The following is a 19401-nucleotide window of genomic DNA, read 5'->3' on the forward strand; positions in this document are numbered from 1 at the left end:
ATGAAAATGTTTATTTGGACTGGAGGAATCCGATGAGCTATGAAGAATTTTTTTTCACAGATGCCCAGTAGGTTACAATAGTAAACTGTAGGCCGACCCTGACCTATGAGTGAACAAATCCATTTTCTTGGTTCTTTCGGTCGTGAAAATTATTTTATTATGTTTTATTTTTATTATTTTATTACTTCCCTTCTACGTGACTTTACCGAAAGAACCAAGAAGATGAATCCCTGCAGTCACGAAAGCTTTAAATCGAAATAAACCAATCCATGGGCAGTAGTTTTTGGAGGTTAAAATGTGGACATTTTGCTTTTTTTTTATTTAGAGTATCAGCAAAACAACTCGCCGGTTCCTGTTTAAAATGTCAGCTTTCAGGCCCCGAGGTAACATCCGTACAATTTACATCAGTTACTCACAATCGGCTCAATGTCGGAGGCTGGACGGGCTTAATCCACAACCGGTTCATGAAACTGGGCTTAAGCAAAGTGTCATGACCAAGTCTACCCACAGGACCCAAACAACTTCTTTAGACCGGTAAAGGCAGATGGACTCAGCCAGCGAAACGTTATTTTCTGTTCAACGTATATTGAGTGTTATAATTGAGAAAAATTGGCAAACAATATTGAAGCCAATATTTTAAACCTTAACAGAACTATGGTTGTTTGTTGTTTTTTGGTAGATGCAGGTTTATTAGTTATAACCCTGGCCGGGCATTTGAAAAGTTTAGCAGTCACAGAGAACGAGACTGGACAATGGCGCATTAAAGTGTGCTCCCAGAGGAAGTTGATGGTAGTTGTTAGGGACGAGTTCAACATAATCATCACAGGCGTCAATGGGAAATGAGATGGTGGAGGTTGTAGAGTTCTTGGTGTATTACGGTGGAAGTTTTAATATATTGTAGGCTGTAAGATCATGATACCTATTAAGTTAGCAGGGCACGAGGATATTAAGGATTGTATGGGAGAATATAATGAACAATTTGAAAATCCATAACAGAACGTGGAATGAAAGCGCTGACGAGGTTTCAAGAGGGTGACGTGTGTACAGGATTGCAGGCAGGTTGGACACAGGCATCGGAGTTTCATTCAGAGGTCAGTGGCCAAAGGGAAGACCCTAAAGCCAGACCAGTGGGAGACAGGGTGCAGGGCTCAGAGGTCAGGTGTCAACTGTGCTATCGCTGTGGCATTTTAGCAGTATGAAGCAACAGACAGGTGTAGTGGAGTACACGGCATTCACCGTGATGACCTATTCATCTTGGTCTTCATCAGACATGCAAGATTGTTGTATCCAATCACACGAAGGTTCTGCATCACGTAAGGCAAGAGTCCTTAACAGACACGTCTGAAAACAACAATCCAATAACGTTGACATTTCATCATAAACGTAACTTTATTCAAACGCAACGTGAAAACATCCGCAACGCACAAAAAAATAACAGACATGGGAAGAAAACAAGCTAATTCTGGCCCTGGCACCGCGAACGCAAAACCCACGAATACTAAAACACACGGGGGTCACGCCGCTCGAAACGGAATCCGTGACGCTAAACCCAGAGGCATTTGCGAGTGACAGCTTTTAAATTTGTTATTATGGGGCTCGACTTGGCCACCATTCAGCTGACACATTCATAGCCAATGGAGGCACTGCACCGGCTGTGCACGCTGCAAGCCCTTCCCGTCACACAGACGCAGCGCCAAAGTTTACCGTGCTCGCTGAAGCTATTTGGCGACACGCAGAACCCCATCCGGCAACATGAAATAAACGACTTTCCTTTAAAGAAAAAGGCAAACAAATTACTACAAACGTATACAGCGGCACATGACCGGTAACTAAACGAGACGGAACATCGTGGTCAAACTTAAAACGGAATGATCCAATTTTTAATTGCGAATTAAGGTTCTTGATTTGTCTCGAGCTTTATCTGGAGCAAAAGTCGTGCATGGGTGGGGGGGGGTTTCAGAGGAATTAAATTAAAGTCCAAGGATTAGCACAGAACGCTAATAATCATCAAATCAAAGTGTCAGTCTCTCTTTTGGGGTGTTTAGCCAAATTCAATGACGTGAGCTTCGCATGACTTAAGGATGAACGTTAATAGTGTGCTATCAGGGTGGATTCACGATCGCTTATGCTTCATCGTATCTGGTGGAGAAAAAAAACCCACATGGGCACAGAGCCCACATCCAAGAAAAGCAACCCAATAACATGTTATGGTGCCTCAGATTGGCTCCGAGTCACAGGCATCATTGTCGACTTTGGCCAGGTGGCTCAGCAGTGTTGCGAGCGGCTCACGTTTGGAAGGTTGCGAGTTCCAATCCTGATTGGGTAGGTACCACTTTGGGGGGTAAATAAACAGTGGTGCTCCTTTGGAGAGACCCCCACCACCCCCAAAGAAATGTGGAATTTCCATCACTGGTTCAGACCTGTAAATAGGAGCTGAGCAAGAGCTCCGTGCACATTTGGGCAAGAGACCAGTGACTGTTAAAGAACCACTTGCTGACACTACAGGGCAAGAGGGGTATTATTACGCAACTGATAGGAAAACTAGGGACAGGTGGCAACCCTGGCTATGGATAAAGGTCTCAATGGATATGCCATGTGGAGAGGAGGGACGGCATCTGATATCATGGTCCAAATTGGGTTACTACAGTTTTACAGATTACAGCCCTATGCCAATCCACTGTTGGATGACAGCCTCCTCCACGCTGCTGTGTGGGTTGCGTGGGTAATCTGACCGGACTTCACCAGGCTGGTTAGTGTAGACAATGGGTAACAGAGAGATTGGAGCATAGAAGTACAGCACAACATTCGATTTTGCTGCACTGCCCTCTGATGACAACACCTGCATGATGGACTCTGACGAGATCGGGCGGGTGCATTCCAGATTTGGATCATAGGCTTTGTGATGATAAAGAATCAACTGAACACAACCGACTGAGCCCTTGAAAAGGGTCCCTGCAGAGAAAGAAAACGTTAACTAAGCGGGAACCCAAGCGAGACAAAAAATAAAACCTCGCCTCTCTCTTCAACGTGCCTGACCACTTGTGCCAGCAACGTCCGTTGCCACCTCGAAATCACAATGGTGTTCTTAAACCTGCAAATGTGGCGGTGGTGGCAAACGCATTTGCAAACGCCAACAGTACAAGTCCTGTATGATGGAGGGTGCATTATTTTGGTCTCAAATAAAAGCAACTGTCTTGGGGGAAGGCGGTAAAATAAGTGTCCAACGCCTGTAAGTAAGTGACATCCCCCGTAACATCAACACGCCGGGCAGGGAGGGAGGCGGGTGAGGGAAGGCCAGCCGCAAAACTTTGTTGCTGTCCTCAATCCACCTCGGTGGACCTGAAGTGGTCGTCATCAATCGTCGAGTAAATATGCCCCTCGTTGCTGAGGAAGTCAATGGTTTGCCTGAAAAAAAAGCACAAGAAAAATAAACACATTAAAAACTTCAGATAAACAAGCGTTTAGTTTTGTTAATGCCCACAAGGAGCTGGGAGGCTGGTGGAAAACAGGACGATTGCAGCAAAGCAATCCTGTAATCTGGTGTTTCGCATTGGCTGATTACAGGAATTTATTTTGAATCTCTTTTCTCCGAAAGGTTAAACCTGAATGTGCAATCAGCTTCGTGTCATGCAGCCTGCATGCCCAAGCAGCTTCTGTTCGGCCGGATAGAGGGGGCTAAACGGGTACGACACGGGCTGGAGAAGAGATGGACTGATGCGGTATGGGAGGATATGGAGCCGAGTGGACTTGCCGAAGAATGGTACAGCAGTATCAAGATGGGCCTCTGTGGAGGAGGCTCGTGAAGGACGCTACTGGGCAGTCGGAGACAGTCGCACTCCAACAACAACGAAGAGCAGAGGAGCGATGCTCACAACAACGAGCGGAGTGCCGGGCGGCTAATATGCAGAAAATTGGTCCAGCAGGAGGTACAGCTGGTGTATCTGCCAGACATCTCAGTCAGCCAACCCATGGTACCTGCTGGGTCTGTCCTATGAGCTCCGACCAAGCGAGCCTTTGACACTTCACGTGGCCTCAAAGTGCACCTGGCCTGGCACAGGCGCTGTGGTGACATCACCGTCACGTTGTTGCGAATGGCGGGTATTGGTGTCATGTGATGAAGATTCCATTGGGATTAGTCACAGAGCAGTGCTACCCTTCGCGTTGGAGAACGACCCACAGAAGCCGACATCAGAGCTCCTATATCTCTTTTAAGCGATCTATGGTTCACACAGTTGGGGGCAGCAATTTCCAACCCGCTCTGCCACCAAAAATCAAGTTTGTCCCATTCATTAAACCGATAATTGTAATTCTCAGAGCTGGTATTTAGCCAAATTAAGTGCAGCACATAATTTACGTGATGAAATAGGTTTGTGTGTGTGTCAGCCCAGTCGATGGTGACCAGGCTGACACAATAAATTCAGAACCTGGTTTAAAATCTCAGGCGGCTATCTGGATTTGATCTCCGGATCTCAGTGGTGCCAACTTAGTACCAAAGAGCTCCGAGCCATCCCACGGTCACCCCTGGGGGATTATTTTCCAGGCGTTGGTCTCGGTAAACGTTTCCCCACGCGTGTTACGGATGCATGGCAAAAACAACTATGAGGACCTGCCAAATAAAAACCCATAACAAAGGACACCTGTTATTTTCAAATACCTTTCTAACGCCCTCGTCTTTCACAACACAGAAAAAAGCTACGATTCTCAGCGTGAGATGCATAGCTGGATTATTTTTGTTCCAACTGTGATGATGGCGAGTGGAGACAGACGTTGTCATGTGCTTTTAGACAATGTACGGAAGTAAATGGGGAGAAGGCTGTAAACAACTCTGGCTAGATGATGGTTATGAAAATAGTATTCTGGCAAAAAAAAAGCAAGAGTATCAATAGCACGAGCGCGATGCAGAAGATGGACAGTCCCAGTTTTTTTTTCCCGTTTGAAACAGAACGTAAACAGCAGAGACAAAACTCAAGCCAATTGGGCCGAGGGGGTATTGTAACCTGGGGTTATCCAGCAGCTCGTAAAAATAAACCATTAAAAATAACAGGGCAACAGTAACAAATCCGCCGGAATACCACGGAGAAGCGCACACACACACGCACACACAGGCAAGGCGATACTCACGACCCGGGACTGTTAAACATCACCACCAGCAAGACGCGGGACAGAGGAACATTGGCAGGCTCCTTTCAGCACTAACTATAATTAAAGCAGCAAATGTCTTGTTTCCTTAATATAACTTCCGACCCAAGGATTGCGCCAAGCCTCCTGCAGTGCAAAGGAAAGCACAGCATCCTTTCACAGTCTCTCTGCTCGTCACGTGGACAGCGCAAACTTCTAAACTCAAGGTCAAAGACGAGTCGCCAATTAAAGGACTAAGCTGCGCCTGTTCATTATGTTGGTGGGGTGCAGGCAAAGCGGGAGTGTCTGCTGGTCGCCCCGCACAGTCCGTGTGACGTTTAGCTCCGTGCCCTTTGCCTCGGGTGTGTTGTTTCACCGTCGTCTTCTTGTTGTTTCGTCCCCCCTCCCTGTTTAGATCAAAATGCGGTTCGCAACGTTCGGTGTTTTTCAAATGCAACTCGCATGAATGACGCTGCATAAAATAAAATGACCTGTTTCTATTTGTATTGTTATGTATCGCCATTTGTTTCATGTGCAGTACTCACATGAGCACAGCTTTTTTTTTAAATATATATATAAAAAGAGAGCACATTACATCGATACACCCAGGCTTCGGAGCAGCATCAAGTTTAACAAACGACAAATGGAAATGTAATTAACGCTGCTTGTGGGGGTTATTCGACTATAATTGGGGGTCAGTGGGGGTTGGTGAATTTTACTGCACTGCCCTATGCCGCCAACCATTGCACCCAAAGAAAGCCCACAACAGCAGTTTAAAGCATAATGGCCACCCCCATCCCGAGCGCGCTCCAGGCACAAGCCTACTCAACCCTTTCCCGTCCCGAGAAAACTGCAAGTTGCAGGTTGGGTCCCCCCATTCATCTCCCAATCTCGGAACGCGCGAGTGGCTCAGCGTTAATTTGATTTAGAGAAGCATAGCACCGTTGTTTTTAAAGACATTGTACTCATCGCAGAGGACGGTAGCGACAAGACCGCACTATGCTAGCTGGTGCCAAACTGTGCCACACGCCCTCCCGCATGGCCTTGTGGAAGCCTCGGTACCGATGAAGTTATTTTATTTTAGTTTTCCTTCTGGTTTCGTTTTGATTAAGTACACGTACGTCATTTGAACGGAATTGGGAGAAAAAAAACTGATGACGTACACATACGTAATCGATACGGGAATGGGTAAAATTGGAAAAATCCATAATAACAACACCCCCTCTACTGCAAAACTCTAGTGGGTGGCCAATTAACTCCACGCACGACCCCCGCGCGAAAAAGATCTTAAAACTCAAGTCAGGGTTTCCTAGGTAATCAAAGAATTGAAATAACAAATTCCAACGACTAAAAATGCCTCAAGACAACTCCATTTAACTCCCTTTTTAACAGTAGGGCACCTTGAACACACCCAGCGGAAGGTGTGTTGCCGTGCAAGTTGCTGCGGTGCACATCGGTATATTCCAAACACTCCGTTGCCGTGTTAACAGGGTTCAGTTACACACACACGGCACATGCAGCCAGCGACCTCCAATTTGGAAGTCCCACTGGCCCCCACCCCCCTTCATCTGGAACCCGTGACGTCTGCATCGATGGAAAATACAAGAATATCGCAAGGGCACGGGGAATGATGCATCCACAGCCTTCTATTTATGCCGCTTTCACTGCACGCGAGCCGGGTCTAACGATGCGCTACTGACGCACGACTTCTGTTACTCCTCAACATGTGACACCAAACCGACTATGTTAGGTGAAGCCAGGCGCTGCTACAAATTAGCCAACGTCGCAAGTCAAACGGCTCCCAATCACCCAATATAATCAGAATATGTATTTATACATATACGAGGTGATATTTCTGAAGTAATTATTGAGCGTTTTTCAGAGGGCATAGCTTGCTTATGGAACAAGGCAATGGTTTAACACAGACAAAACTCAATTCACTATCACCAACAGGGCAGCATGGATGAAAAAAATAAACCCATCTTTGTACATCAGACACCGTGGCACTTTGTGAGCATTTCTCCCTTGCGCAAGTAAAAAACCCTTTTGACTATTCTACAAATGATCACTCACATACTCTTTGGTTCTTTCGGTAAAGTCACGTAGATAAAAAAAAACAAGAATAGTAATTCTGCTGTGGCTGTTCCACCTGACAGAAGCTTGTGTTGCCTCCGAAACGTCGTGATTTAATTTAGTTGTTTTCATTTTATTATTATTATTATTTTCACCTATGTGACTTTACCGAAAAAACCAAAGAGTATGGATCCTTCCAGTCACGAAAACTTCAAATCTAGGATGACTCACATCTTTCGTATCACCGATATCGTGGAACTGCCTAGCCTTAGAAGTTCTGAGCCTGCAACAACACCATGCGCTGCTTATCCTTTTAACAAGTCCCCCGGGTCCTATCATAGGCAGAAACCTCTATTTGCACGCTTCCCTATTATTGTTTAGTGTGAGCGCGAGTTTCCATCGGGTCTCTGGCGACCTTGGCATCCCGACAGCTTTCGTAAAAGCACGCGCTATGAGCACGGCAATTAACTCACTTTCCAGAAAAGTTTATTTATTAATGGATAATTACCCGTGACATTTCTCTAAAAGCCTCGTGTTACTCGTTCGTAAACGCCATGCATGCATACACGGGAGAGGCAAAAACATAATGAAAATTACTCTCAATCACAGAAGTTGAAACCTCAAAAATCAAATGGCTCTTAACCAATAAAAGGATGGTATACGCAGCGAGGCTGCTTGGCCCAGTCAAACAAAAGTTTTAAAATTAATTTAACCCTTTCCTGTTCCGATGACAAGTTTTTCTTCCGATTCCGTTCCGATGACATACGTGTACATAATCAAAACGAAACCGGAAGAAAAAAAAAATAAGTTTATCGGTACCAAGGCTCCAAAAAGGCCATGCAGGAGGGCGTGTAGCAGTTTGGCACCAGCTATCATAGAGTGCGGTAATGTCGCTGGAGTTTTCTGCGGTGAGTACAATGTACCGTATTTTAAAACAACGGTGCTATGCCTCTTGAAATAAAATGATCAAAGTTCTGCTTCTGCAAGTTTAAGAAAAATGGCATTGGTGTCTGCATATTTGTGTGCACGTATCTGTATAAATGCCCATGACCAAATCGTAGCACGGAATGCACTCGATCTCGGAAGCCAAGCAGCTTTGAACCTGAATAGTACTTTGACGAGTGGCCACCATGCATAACAGGTGTTATAGACAGGGGACTGTGCACTGTACTACGCTCCAGCATCTATGCTCACCACCTCTAACTGACCCGCACTGACCAGCGTGGTCAAGTAAGCTCAAATAACCCTCATAAACTCACTACGGTGTAGAGTGAACCTCGTATAGCAGTGGAAGGACTAGACGCCCACACCGTACTTGTTTGACCATGCTTCACCATGCTGTACTATCTATACCATCTAAATATAAATACATATTTCCATTGGTACATTCTATCGAAATAAGCCGCGTTTCCAGGACTACCTCCACAACCCAGGCCCGAATGCGTAAGGGGCCAGGGATGACAGGGTCACGACCCCTTGCTCAGGCTTCTCACTTTACACAGGAAACCCCCTTCATGTTCACATCTCGGAGGCCACGCTGCCTTGGCCCCCACAGGGCAATTCTTTCCAATTTTACCCCCTCAACCCGCCGTCAAACTGCCTCCCGACGATGCGTCAAACAAGCCCTCCCCGGGGGGTGTCGCGACAGCAGTCTCGGCATCGACTCGCCATGAATTCAGACTCGCGGCCAAAGCGCCAAACAATTAAAGAACGATTCATCATTAAAAACTCTTACGTGTCCACTCGCTCTACTGAAACCACCGTGATCGCAACTTCATGTTGATCCATTTATCGTTTTAGATACAAGGCATTACACAAAACGATCGGTTCCTCTCATGCAGACAAACATAACCCCCCAAAGTTATCTGTTGTGTAAGCCAACTCCTGTTAGGGCTGTGAATAAACACGTGACTCACACGAAAAAAGTGCCCAATAAAAATAGGCACATAAAAAAAATACTTCAAAAACACCTTGAAGAGAATGAACCCCTTGTAAATTAGGCACACAAGCTCATACAGCAAGCGAGTGTATGTAGCCTGCACGCTCCAATCACATCCTGAACGAATGTCATACAAACACGCCGCATACAAAAATAAACACATAATTTCTCTGGGACTGACTCTTCTAAGCTCGTGTGTACACACAACTCTCTGAAGGCTTAGGGGAACTTATTATTATATACATTCTCACGGAGCATTACAAGTAAAAGTTAATTTAAGCGTCTCCACATCTAAATACAAATATTTATCTTCCACTGGTCGATTGGCTTTCCAGACCAATATTAGTTTGTTTTAATTGAGAATAACATTTGGCATCCCAGCAGCAAGTTACACTGAGTCTGCTGATGAGACCCATAAGGATAAAACCGGTCCAGAGGTCGCTTGCTTAAACAAATGCTGCTTGATAATATTGGCCTGGAATGCAAATTATATGCCGATGGACTAAAAATCAATTTTATTTACACGTGGAGACACGGAACAAAGTTCTTTAACGGCTTGCCGCGCTTGCACTCAAGTGATTGAAAGCCGAACATCTCCAGAGCTATCGCTAGATCCGGGCTTTTACAGACGTACATGGTGGACCTTTAAATAGCCCAACTTCAAGTCTGCAATGCGTGTGAAAAATGTGCAACGCTGCAGCGCTAACTAGGGCAGAGGTGACGACATTCACCCCAACTGCGCCTGCACTCTCAAGCTCCCATGATTGCGATGATCCGAGAAGACAATCCAGTCCTCTTTGTGCAGGCTGCACGGGTGCGGCGTCGTGCGCACACGATTACCTTGCACACGCACGCTCCAAGTGCGTATATTCAAGCGGCCGTTACTGTGAGATAACACCAGCTTTGAGCTTTCACTGTGGGTGGGCCATGTGCGCTGGGCTTAAGGGATGTTGCTATTCATGCCACCCCATGCCCCCAGTGGTTTGATGAATTGTCACGGTTTGAATGTATTATTCTTTTTACCCATTTTTTACCATTCTAAAGTAGGTGGATTAAGGGGATGAAAAAAGTGAATTATCAAATTCATTGTGCGGCCAATCCGTGGGGAGAATATATACAATAACGCTTAAAAGTTTATTTTGTTTAACCAAGTGAGACGTCAAGAGACCAGGATGAGTCATTTGCAAGTGGCCTGTGCTAGCAAAAAGGACAAAAGCACTGCAGTGAAGTAGCAAGTTTTAACAGGACACTCCTTGAATTGCAACTTACCTCGTGTACATGCATGTGTGTGTGTCTAGAGCTCAACCGGTCCTTGGACCCTCCTAGGTCAACTCAGCCTTAAATGAGTACTGCGTGCAATGTGTAACATCAGCATTGCAGAGACAAAGGAGGTCAAGGGGGGAGTGGGGGAGGGTGGTGGTTCTGGCCACACCACCCCATTGCGTGCCATACCGGCCTTCATATGTGTTCATGAACAGCACTGTGCCCAACAGCCTGTACTGCTAAGGGTTGTTTTTTTTTGGTGGTGTGTAGAGCTCACTCACTTGAGTAAACCGGGGTTCATGGCAGGGATGCGACTCTTCAGCTCCTGCATGCTCATGCCCTCCGAGCTGTGGCAGCTCCGGATCACAGTGAGCACCTGCGTGGGAAATAATACAATACAATGTGGATTTATATAACATCTGTGACTAGCTCTTAAGGCGCTGTACAGAAACAGTCTAGAAATGTATATTCGATTGAGGAGGCAGTCAGTCACAGTCAGAGCACAAAAATAATGTCTCAATCCTGGACTCTAACAGGGTCAAGGGAGTCCATAGCACAGATGGCTGGAGGAAAGGAATTCCAAATCATGGGAGCAGCAGTGGAGACAGAAGAGCCATCTCCCACTGAGAAAAGATTGATTGGGGGCTTCGATATAGCCTTGGTTGCTGGAGCGGAGTGCGAAGTGGGAAATAATGTGGGTTGGTGAGAGGGGATATGTAGGAGAGTGTGTGGAGGGAATCAGGTAGATCTGAGGGGAGATGCAGGAGTATGGAGAGAAGTCGGGTGAGATGAGAGAATATGTAGGAGATTTGGGAGGGCAGTAGACTAAGATAAGAGGAGAGCTGTATGATAGGTAGTGGAAGAAAGTAGAGTGAGATGAGAGAGATAGGATAGTGCATGGAAGGGAGTAGAGTGAGATAATCGGGGAGAATTAGGAGAGTACATTAAGGGGAATAGAGTGAGATGACAGAAGAGAGTGAGACAGGGGTTCATGGAGGACCTTGAAGACGGTGATGGCCATATGGATTAAATCAACGAGAGATGGAAAGGTAAATGCATAACAAAAATGTGTTGACATCCCTGGTTGCGCGATGCGAGCGCTGCGGCAAGGTTTCTCTCACCTTGGTCTGGTGCTGCGCGAGGCCATTGTCCGCGCGCAAAGTCCCGGCGGCTGACTGCTTCAAGGACGTGTTCAACGGCATGGACGTTGTCACTGCAATGGACTGCAAGACAAACGCCGCACGTCCCGCCTTGGAACGGAGTCCCAAAACCCATCCACACCCATAGCCCAGCCAAAAACTCTCGATAAGCTGCACTGTCGCCAAGATGGAACGATGGATCACCCATCGAGCAAGTACTGAACCACTGAATGTAAATGATAACAATATACACGTCCTGGGCTCTGCATTAACTTTGGACATTCCCATTAGTGGATTGTTCAATTTACATTCACTCCATTTTGCAATGATGGGGGCAATGACGTTATAAAATCAAGGTTATGGAGAATTCACTCATGAAAATGAGCACATACCTTCAAATTGAAATGACTGCCAAATGTGTAAATGTAAAAAAAAAATAATTGGCAACTTAATCCACTTAGAAGCAATTGACAGCACATTTGACCAAAAAAAATACAAATTGTCAAGAGAATCTCGTTCAGGAGTTGAGATAAAGTTTTGGGAAGGCCGCTTTAATGTGCTGATAACCACAAGCCTTTGCTCCTACCACACAGAGACACAGTTTACGAGGTTACAACAGCCATGTCAAGAGATTGAGATTCTGGTTTTAAACCTGGCAGCTACCTTCATTAAAATGTTTATAAATGCAGTGAGTTGACGGTTTTTGTGGTCCACGGTTCCAGGAAGGTTGGGAATCACTGGCGTGTAGGCTATACTGATTGTTATCTTGCGTGTGTACTGCGTGTGACCCCCAGCTCCAACTCACGGCAGCGGCCGGGACGGGCGGCTTGCCCAGAGCCATGTGAGAGTGCACCACCTCCAGGATGTGGCACGTCAGCTCATTCATGTCCTCCAGTGGCAGGATCTTAAACGCCACCAGGCTCTTCTTGTTCTGCACCGAACAAGAAATGGCACAAGATCAGTTACCGCGTGATGCCGCTGCTCCCCACGCTGCCTTCGATGTCACGTCGTCATTCAACCGCCCACCCTACTTCACCACAGCGGTCAGCGCGGGGTGGTTAAGAAGGGCAGCGTATAGATGCGAGAGCAAAGAGGGACAGTACAACAATTAATGTTGCTGCACTGCACTGTGCCCCACAATGTAGCACAACTCTACTGCAGCCCATAACACCTGTTTCAAAGGTGGTGGACCATTCAAGCAAGTGCAAACCTGCTTAGCTTCCCAGATCTTATTAGATCAGGTCCATTCCGGGTGATTTGGTCATCGGCCATTTGCGTACGGCGTGACGCAGCGACAAGAAAATACACTTTTGAGCGGCAACAAATGTTATAAATTGATATCTAGGTTCTTTGGCCATTTAATTGCAATTCAGCAAACTCATGAGACAAGCAGGAGAGACGATGCAGAGGACACAATTATTGCATACTACTTACATGTACCACTACAGAGGTGGCAGAGTAAAGAGATGCATTAATTGTAAGCGATAACAAAGCAAAATCATTATCAGGTCCAACTGGAGTTAATGTGACTCCAGCACCCTCCTGGGTCGATAAAATAAGTACCAGTTTGTTGATAAGTCAACAGTGGTTGTCCTTAGAATACTCGCCCCCACAATATGAATGAAGAATTTCCACCCTTGGCTCAAGGTTGTTCATGGGATATGAGCACCGCATCAATGTCCATTTGAGCAGGAAATCACTTCTGACAAGGGAGTCAAAGTTAACTCCATCCCAGTTTTATGCTTATAACCACAGTTAATGGAAAACTGAACTTGATGACAAGCATCACATTATTGTGCCCGAACAGAAACATTTTCAGCCGGTGCATACTGCTGGACATGACGTATGGATTACGTGGCCGACAAAAAAAAAAGGAAACGTTGAAAAGTGTGCAAAGAAGCATGGAGAGGTGCATGCTCAGGATTTACAGTGAGAATATAGGAAGAGGAACACATTGTATCAGTTGGCAAGCGAAAGACGTCATATTGCCTGTTAAGAAAAGGAAGTAGGCTTTGAATGGCATCGCTACGAGGGATGATGGCCAATGGACGAGACAGGTGATGGAACAGTTAAGGAGAGAACGCGCCCAATAGTACAACAGGAGATGGAGTGACGAATTCAGCTCTCGTGCAAAGGCAAGAATGATAACGGCACCGCAGCCCCATAAGAGGCATTGAACGCATGGGGAGGTTTCCATCCAGCAGTGCATAGTGACGATCACAGAAAAGCTTTAAACGTACCTGAAAAGAGCGCAGGTGGCCAACGACCCTGACGTATGTCCCAGGCGGCACAACATTATTCTCGGTAGTTTCCTCCTACAAAGGGAATTCAATTGGCAACAGTTATCAAGAGGAACTTTACTTGCTGCAATAAAACAAGACGGGTAAGGAGGGGGAGGGTGGTGGAGGGGAGCTTGTTTAATCACCACAATCGAACAATTAGCATTGCAGCCTAATGTACCCTCGTAAACAAGGTCAAGAGGTGATAATGACCAATGCCAACAATGCCACAATGCTACCAGGAATTCCTCCCTTGTGCTTTTGTGCAGTTGACACCCGAAACTATTAAAAATAATTATTTTTTTACCAGCTCTTGTTCAGAAACGACCTGGTCACAAATAATAGCTCAAATAAGTTGAATATCACGTGGAAATTTTCGGAGCTAAATACGATGTGTGAATGGATGTTTCTGAATGTGGAGGGAAAACCCGGAGGACCCGGATAAAAATCCACACGACCACAGGGAGAACATGCAACCTCCAAATATATAGGCGTCAGGGTCGGGATCAAACCAATGACCTCCTGCATACTAGGCGAGGGAGTTAACATCTCATCACCGCAACACCCAACCTTTAACATCTGCCTTTACAGATTCCCTTCATCGATGTGTAAAAAATATATGCTAAATATTAAATAAATGAAAGAGACAGGAAGAGACAGAACACACCAGACGGACAACACAAAAGAGAGAGCAAATACGAGACGTAAAATAACTCTATTCTTAAGTTGAACCATGACATGAAATTGCCGTATGGGCAGATGATTTATTACAAGTAGGGCTTATTTTCAGCCAGGCCTATATCCGGGTAAACGACCCAGAATATATATCCGCACCTGGCACACCACATTCATCATACCTCTCGTTATGACTATGGCTACGACTGCAGTCCACAAACAACCTGGAAAAAAATGCAGTAAAAAAACACTAAGCCCTGGTCACACACCAACAAAAACTTTCAAAACCGATGGTGGCGAGTGAGCACTTACATCGGCGTCTACCCACTGGCGTACGTCCAGCGGGTCACATGTCATGTCGTCCACCTTGTACAGGATGTTCGTGGGCGACTTCTCTGCCTGACGTACTAGCCCCACCATGGTCACCTGCGAGGGTTAAAAAACAGCAACGTCATGAAATCCAGACTCGGGCTCCTGGTGCCACTCAAACTCCCTACTTCTCAATCCCTGGGTCTTTTTCGTGACCATCTGTTCGTGCTGCCTCAATGCATCATCACTGCCTCCAAGCTATTTGCATTCTCCTTACCTGATCTGTTCCTGCCACCCCCCCCCCCCTTCTTGTTCCAAACGTTAAGGCTGCCTGCCAAGCTGAAGGACGGTTCTGCCACTTTCACTTAGGGGTATCCTGGAAATATTGATAACGCACAAATGTACTGTTGCTGGCTGTTTTGCATTTTGGGTGTTTGGACCTGTGCTTAGAAAATCGAATTGTTCAAAAAGTAGGGTTAAGCTGAGAGTAAAAAGATTAAATGGATTGAATACTTAAGTTAATTATTCAGCCATCTGTGGGAATGATATATAAAAATTGGATTGTAAATCGTTCCAAACCCAAATATGGGTTTTTATAATATATATCCATGTCAGTTATCAGGTTTGTCCAAGACATCCCCCAATTGTTTGGAACTTTGGGATTAACTTTACAGCAAGGTCAAATCCTAACTGGGACTGTCAGAAGCTCGGAATTGTAATACTTTTTTAATCTAATGCAAGCGTACACATTATATGCATGTGCTATTAACAGCTACAAACCAAAAGATAATAATATGCATGCATTATTGACTTTTACTGTCTACTCTTGTTTTCAGAATATTAAAAACTAATGTGCAGGGTCCAATAAATCTTATTTGTTCCAAAGGCCCCCACGTTAGCATTGCCAAGTCCCGCACTTGTCTCTACCCACTCTTATACTGCCCTCCGCTCCTCCCTGCTAGTCAAACACGAATTCTAGGAATTAAGTATGCCCCCTACTGGTCACTCATAGTTGAAGCACACATGAAATAGTCAATGCTCATGCCCAGCAAAGGCTTCGTAGAAAACCACCCATACCGTGTCGGTCTCGGCCTAGCTTGGCACGTTTGTGCAAGGGTAAAAGCGGCATCAGTAGATCAACTTTGGACAAGCAAGCTCAGTTGTTGGGGTGTCACCGTGGCAAGATATTAACTACCTCGCCTGGTATCCAGGTTATGGGCTCGATTCTGATCCTGATGCCTGTACAATTGGAGTTTGCATGCTCTCCCCCTGGGTGCTTGGATTTTCCTCCACATTTAGAAATATGTGTTCAGAAAATGTGGCTGCTGTAAATTTCCACATGATAAGCCACTTCGTTGAGCTATCATTTGTGGCCAGGTCACTTCTACAAAAAAGAGCTATGTAGCTCAGTGAGCCTAACCTGGTAAAATTTATTGTTTCATAGTTTAATCAATTACCTGGTTGAGGTCGATATCACCGAGGCAGAACATGTCATCATTCTGTTGCGCAGCCATGAGCTGAGCCCCGGTGCAAGGAATCAAATGCTGCACGCGCGGCCTCTGTGGGTAAAAATTGAAACACACGTGCGCACGGGAGGGGGGCGGTAAATCACCGTCGTGATACACATGACCTCCGCGGTAACATTTACTCATGATGCAACACCGGGTGCTTACGAAAAAGCGCATGACTTTAAACGTGTGAACTGATCCGAGGAATTCTCGCCACTGGAATGACATCTCTCTCTCGGCCTCTTATAGCAGCTTGAGCTCACTGTCTGCTCCGTGGGGGCTCTGTGGGAAGTGAAACAGTAACCTTGTGCAAGAAGCAATGGGGCACATGCTTTTCTGATTATACGTTGTGTAATAATAATGCTGGGTGGGGGGCAGCAATTCAGTGGTTGGTGCACTGCATTATAAAGCCCGATAACAGAGTTTTGATTCCCTTCCACAACTAACATCAGAATCAAGTGATATCTGAAATGGATCTGAATGCACGCTGCCCACCAACCCACCCGCCTTCAACAACCTACACTGACCAGCTTCGTGATGTATAATCAAATAACCCCATGACTCACAATGAGTTTCAAAACTTGTTTTTAAGAGGGCCCTGCATTGAGAAGTTTGGATAATTTATTTTCAGAGTTTATGTGTGGGAGGAAACAGAAGTACTGGAAGAAAACCAACGAAGCAGTGTACTTGAATAAAACTCAAAATCACTCCGAGTTCGCAATCCATAATGGTGTACTGCCATCTCCTGGCCACATCACAACCTAGCGAGGTAGGGAATATCCCAATCCTGTCAATCCACCAAAAACGTTGCATCTATATTGATTAATTACACGGTGCCACCCTGTCCAACTGAAGCAATTGGAATGTTAACACAATTAGGAACAAAACGTTATTTAAATACGCAATGCTTTGTAACTGAACTTTCAAGACAATAGAATGTGTTGTATACAACTATGGTATCCAGCGTAAAACCTGCCACCTCTGATTATAAAGGCAATCACCTGAAATATGCACCTGTTGTTTATTTTTTCTGCTAATAACCATCAATGATCAATCAACTTCTGGATGGAGACCCCCTCAAGTCATCACCAAGCCTCAGTCCTGCGATGCAATGATCCGCGTAGCACCTTGACATGAGCTGATTTAATTTCTCCATCTCTGCAGTGGACAGTCTATCGAGCACATTCTCTCCTTTGGTTGTCAGTCCGCCATTATTCTCGACCATTGGACATCAGTTCAAGTGATGTGTTGTGCCCAAGCAAACTTATTTTTCCTTCCTGTCGACGTATCTCTTACTTGTGAACGTTTAATTACCAATGTGTTCCTCTTTGTGTCTCCCAGTGTAAATCTAAGAGTGAACTTGAGCGTGATATTTGGCACAATTTTCAGCCGGTTGCAAAGTCGGTGTCAATGTCCATGTTTCTGAAAATAGCTCCTTCATGCGAGAAACGTTTGAGTCTGAATTTTTTTCCATTAAGGTATTGTACTGGGATGATTGGCAAATTCCTGAATGCAAAATTTTGTTGTGGGATGGAACCAGAGTAATCGGGAGGAAACCAAGCAATCTACAAGTTTCCAGACCCGGGCACCATCGTAAAACCTCAACAAAATGTATGTGTGGACTACCACGCACCAACACATTTCAAAATTAAGATTGCTCATCAATAACGAATGCCATAAACCAGCAGATTTAGTCAATCGGCAGCTAAGTTTATGAGTTTTGAATACATTCTCAATGGTTGTAAAATGGGCCAGTAAAACAAGGGCGTTTGGTGAAGAAAAAATATCTGCAAAAGTTCTGTGGGCCATGGCAATTGCAAACCACCAGTGTTTTCCACAGACCACATGTTTTTCCTCAACACATTTACACATCACGAATGAGCTCGGCTCCGAACACGTACCCGGGTTCGCTCGCTGTTCTGCGTGGAGCCAGGAGTTCCAAATCCCCCTTGGGATTGCATGTATCCCCCCCCTCCACCTCCTCGGCCAGAGTCTGCAAATCCTCCATCGTAGCCTGGTTGGTTGAGCGGTAGGGGGGGGGGGAGAAAAAAAACACACGAGCGGTCATGTACACAAGGCAAGAGCTTCGTCAAACCACACGGTCGTGATACACAAAATGATTCGTACAAAGAGTCAATAATTCCCAATATTTATGCAAACTATGTACACAGATTGATACGATAGAGGCTACGTAAGAAAACAAATCTGTTCATTATTACACCGCAAAGAAAAGCGTGTGTACATTGAAAAAGAAATGCAAACAAATGTATCGGCCATAGTTTGTCCACTGCCGGACATCCTCCCTCCCGCAACAATCCTGTTCCGACAGTCGCACCACGGGGGGTTCATTTAATCGCTCCATCTCCTCGGCGGACGTGTTGCGCCCAACAGACAACCACCCACCAACCCTGCCACCATCACGGTTGCTGCTGCTGCTGCCACCCAGCACGACAACATTTCAAACCATACCATGCATCGTTATAAGGTGGGGGCTTGGGCAAATGGTAGGTCTGAGAGGAACGAGGTAGTTGCAAGCGAGAGAAAGAGAGAGAACACGTCCCCGGGGTAACAACCGGTACGGAGATGAAGCCGCGATCGGCACTCAATGCGATATTCCACCACTCGACCGTCTGAGATGGCGACAGCTCCGGATTGGGTCACGGTTGATGGCGATTACTCTTTTGTATTGTCATTAACTATAAAGACGCGCCACTGAGTCAAAGTACACATTTGCAACAAATAATCGCCGTAAAAAAATTGACGGCGTAGCAAACACTGTGTAAACAACGCGTATATACAACAATGAGATTAACGTAGCCGCGGCCCTGTTTGACAGGCGAGCCTTGGGCCTTGTGGATCGCCGCTGCCACCACGCACATTACTTATCAACAACAGTTACTCTTCACGATACCTCCCGTCAGCGTCGAGGTATGTTAGTGTTGTTTATTACTGCTGTTTACTGTTGTTATTGTTGTGGACAGTTGGCACTCACCCTGATCGTTCCACATGGCGATCACAACTCCGATCTCTCAAAAGCGCGGGAAACTCGCGCGCACCCCTCAACACTGCAGCTCGAAGCCCCGCCCACCGAGCCGCCG

The 19401-nt window shown here is 45.8% G+C and overlaps 1 protein-coding gene across 1 annotated transcript; it reads right to left on the bottom strand.

Moving 5' to 3' along the window:
- Window positions 1-1369: 1369 nt before the first annotated feature.
- Window positions 1370-19401, bottom strand: RPA2 (replication protein A2). Its single transcript, XM_078856624.1, has 9 exons — window positions 19296-19401; window positions 18205-18317; window positions 16253-16354; window positions 14799-14912; window positions 13773-13847; window positions 12338-12463; window positions 11515-11616; window positions 10675-10769; window positions 1370-3405 (listed from the first exon to the last, which is right to left on the bottom strand). The coding sequence occupies exons 1-9, from the start codon at window positions 19309-19311 to the stop codon at window positions 3321-3323; spliced, it is 828 nt and encodes a 275-aa protein (XP_078712750.1). The 5' UTR covers window positions 19312-19401; the 3' UTR covers window positions 1370-3320.

Source organism: Lampetra fluviatilis, chromosome 5 (assembly GCF_964198595.1).
Source record: "Lampetra fluviatilis chromosome 5, kcLamFluv1.1, whole genome shotgun sequence".
Classification (NCBI taxonomy): Eukaryota; Metazoa; Chordata; class Hyperoartia; order Petromyzontiformes; family Petromyzontidae; genus Lampetra; species Lampetra fluviatilis.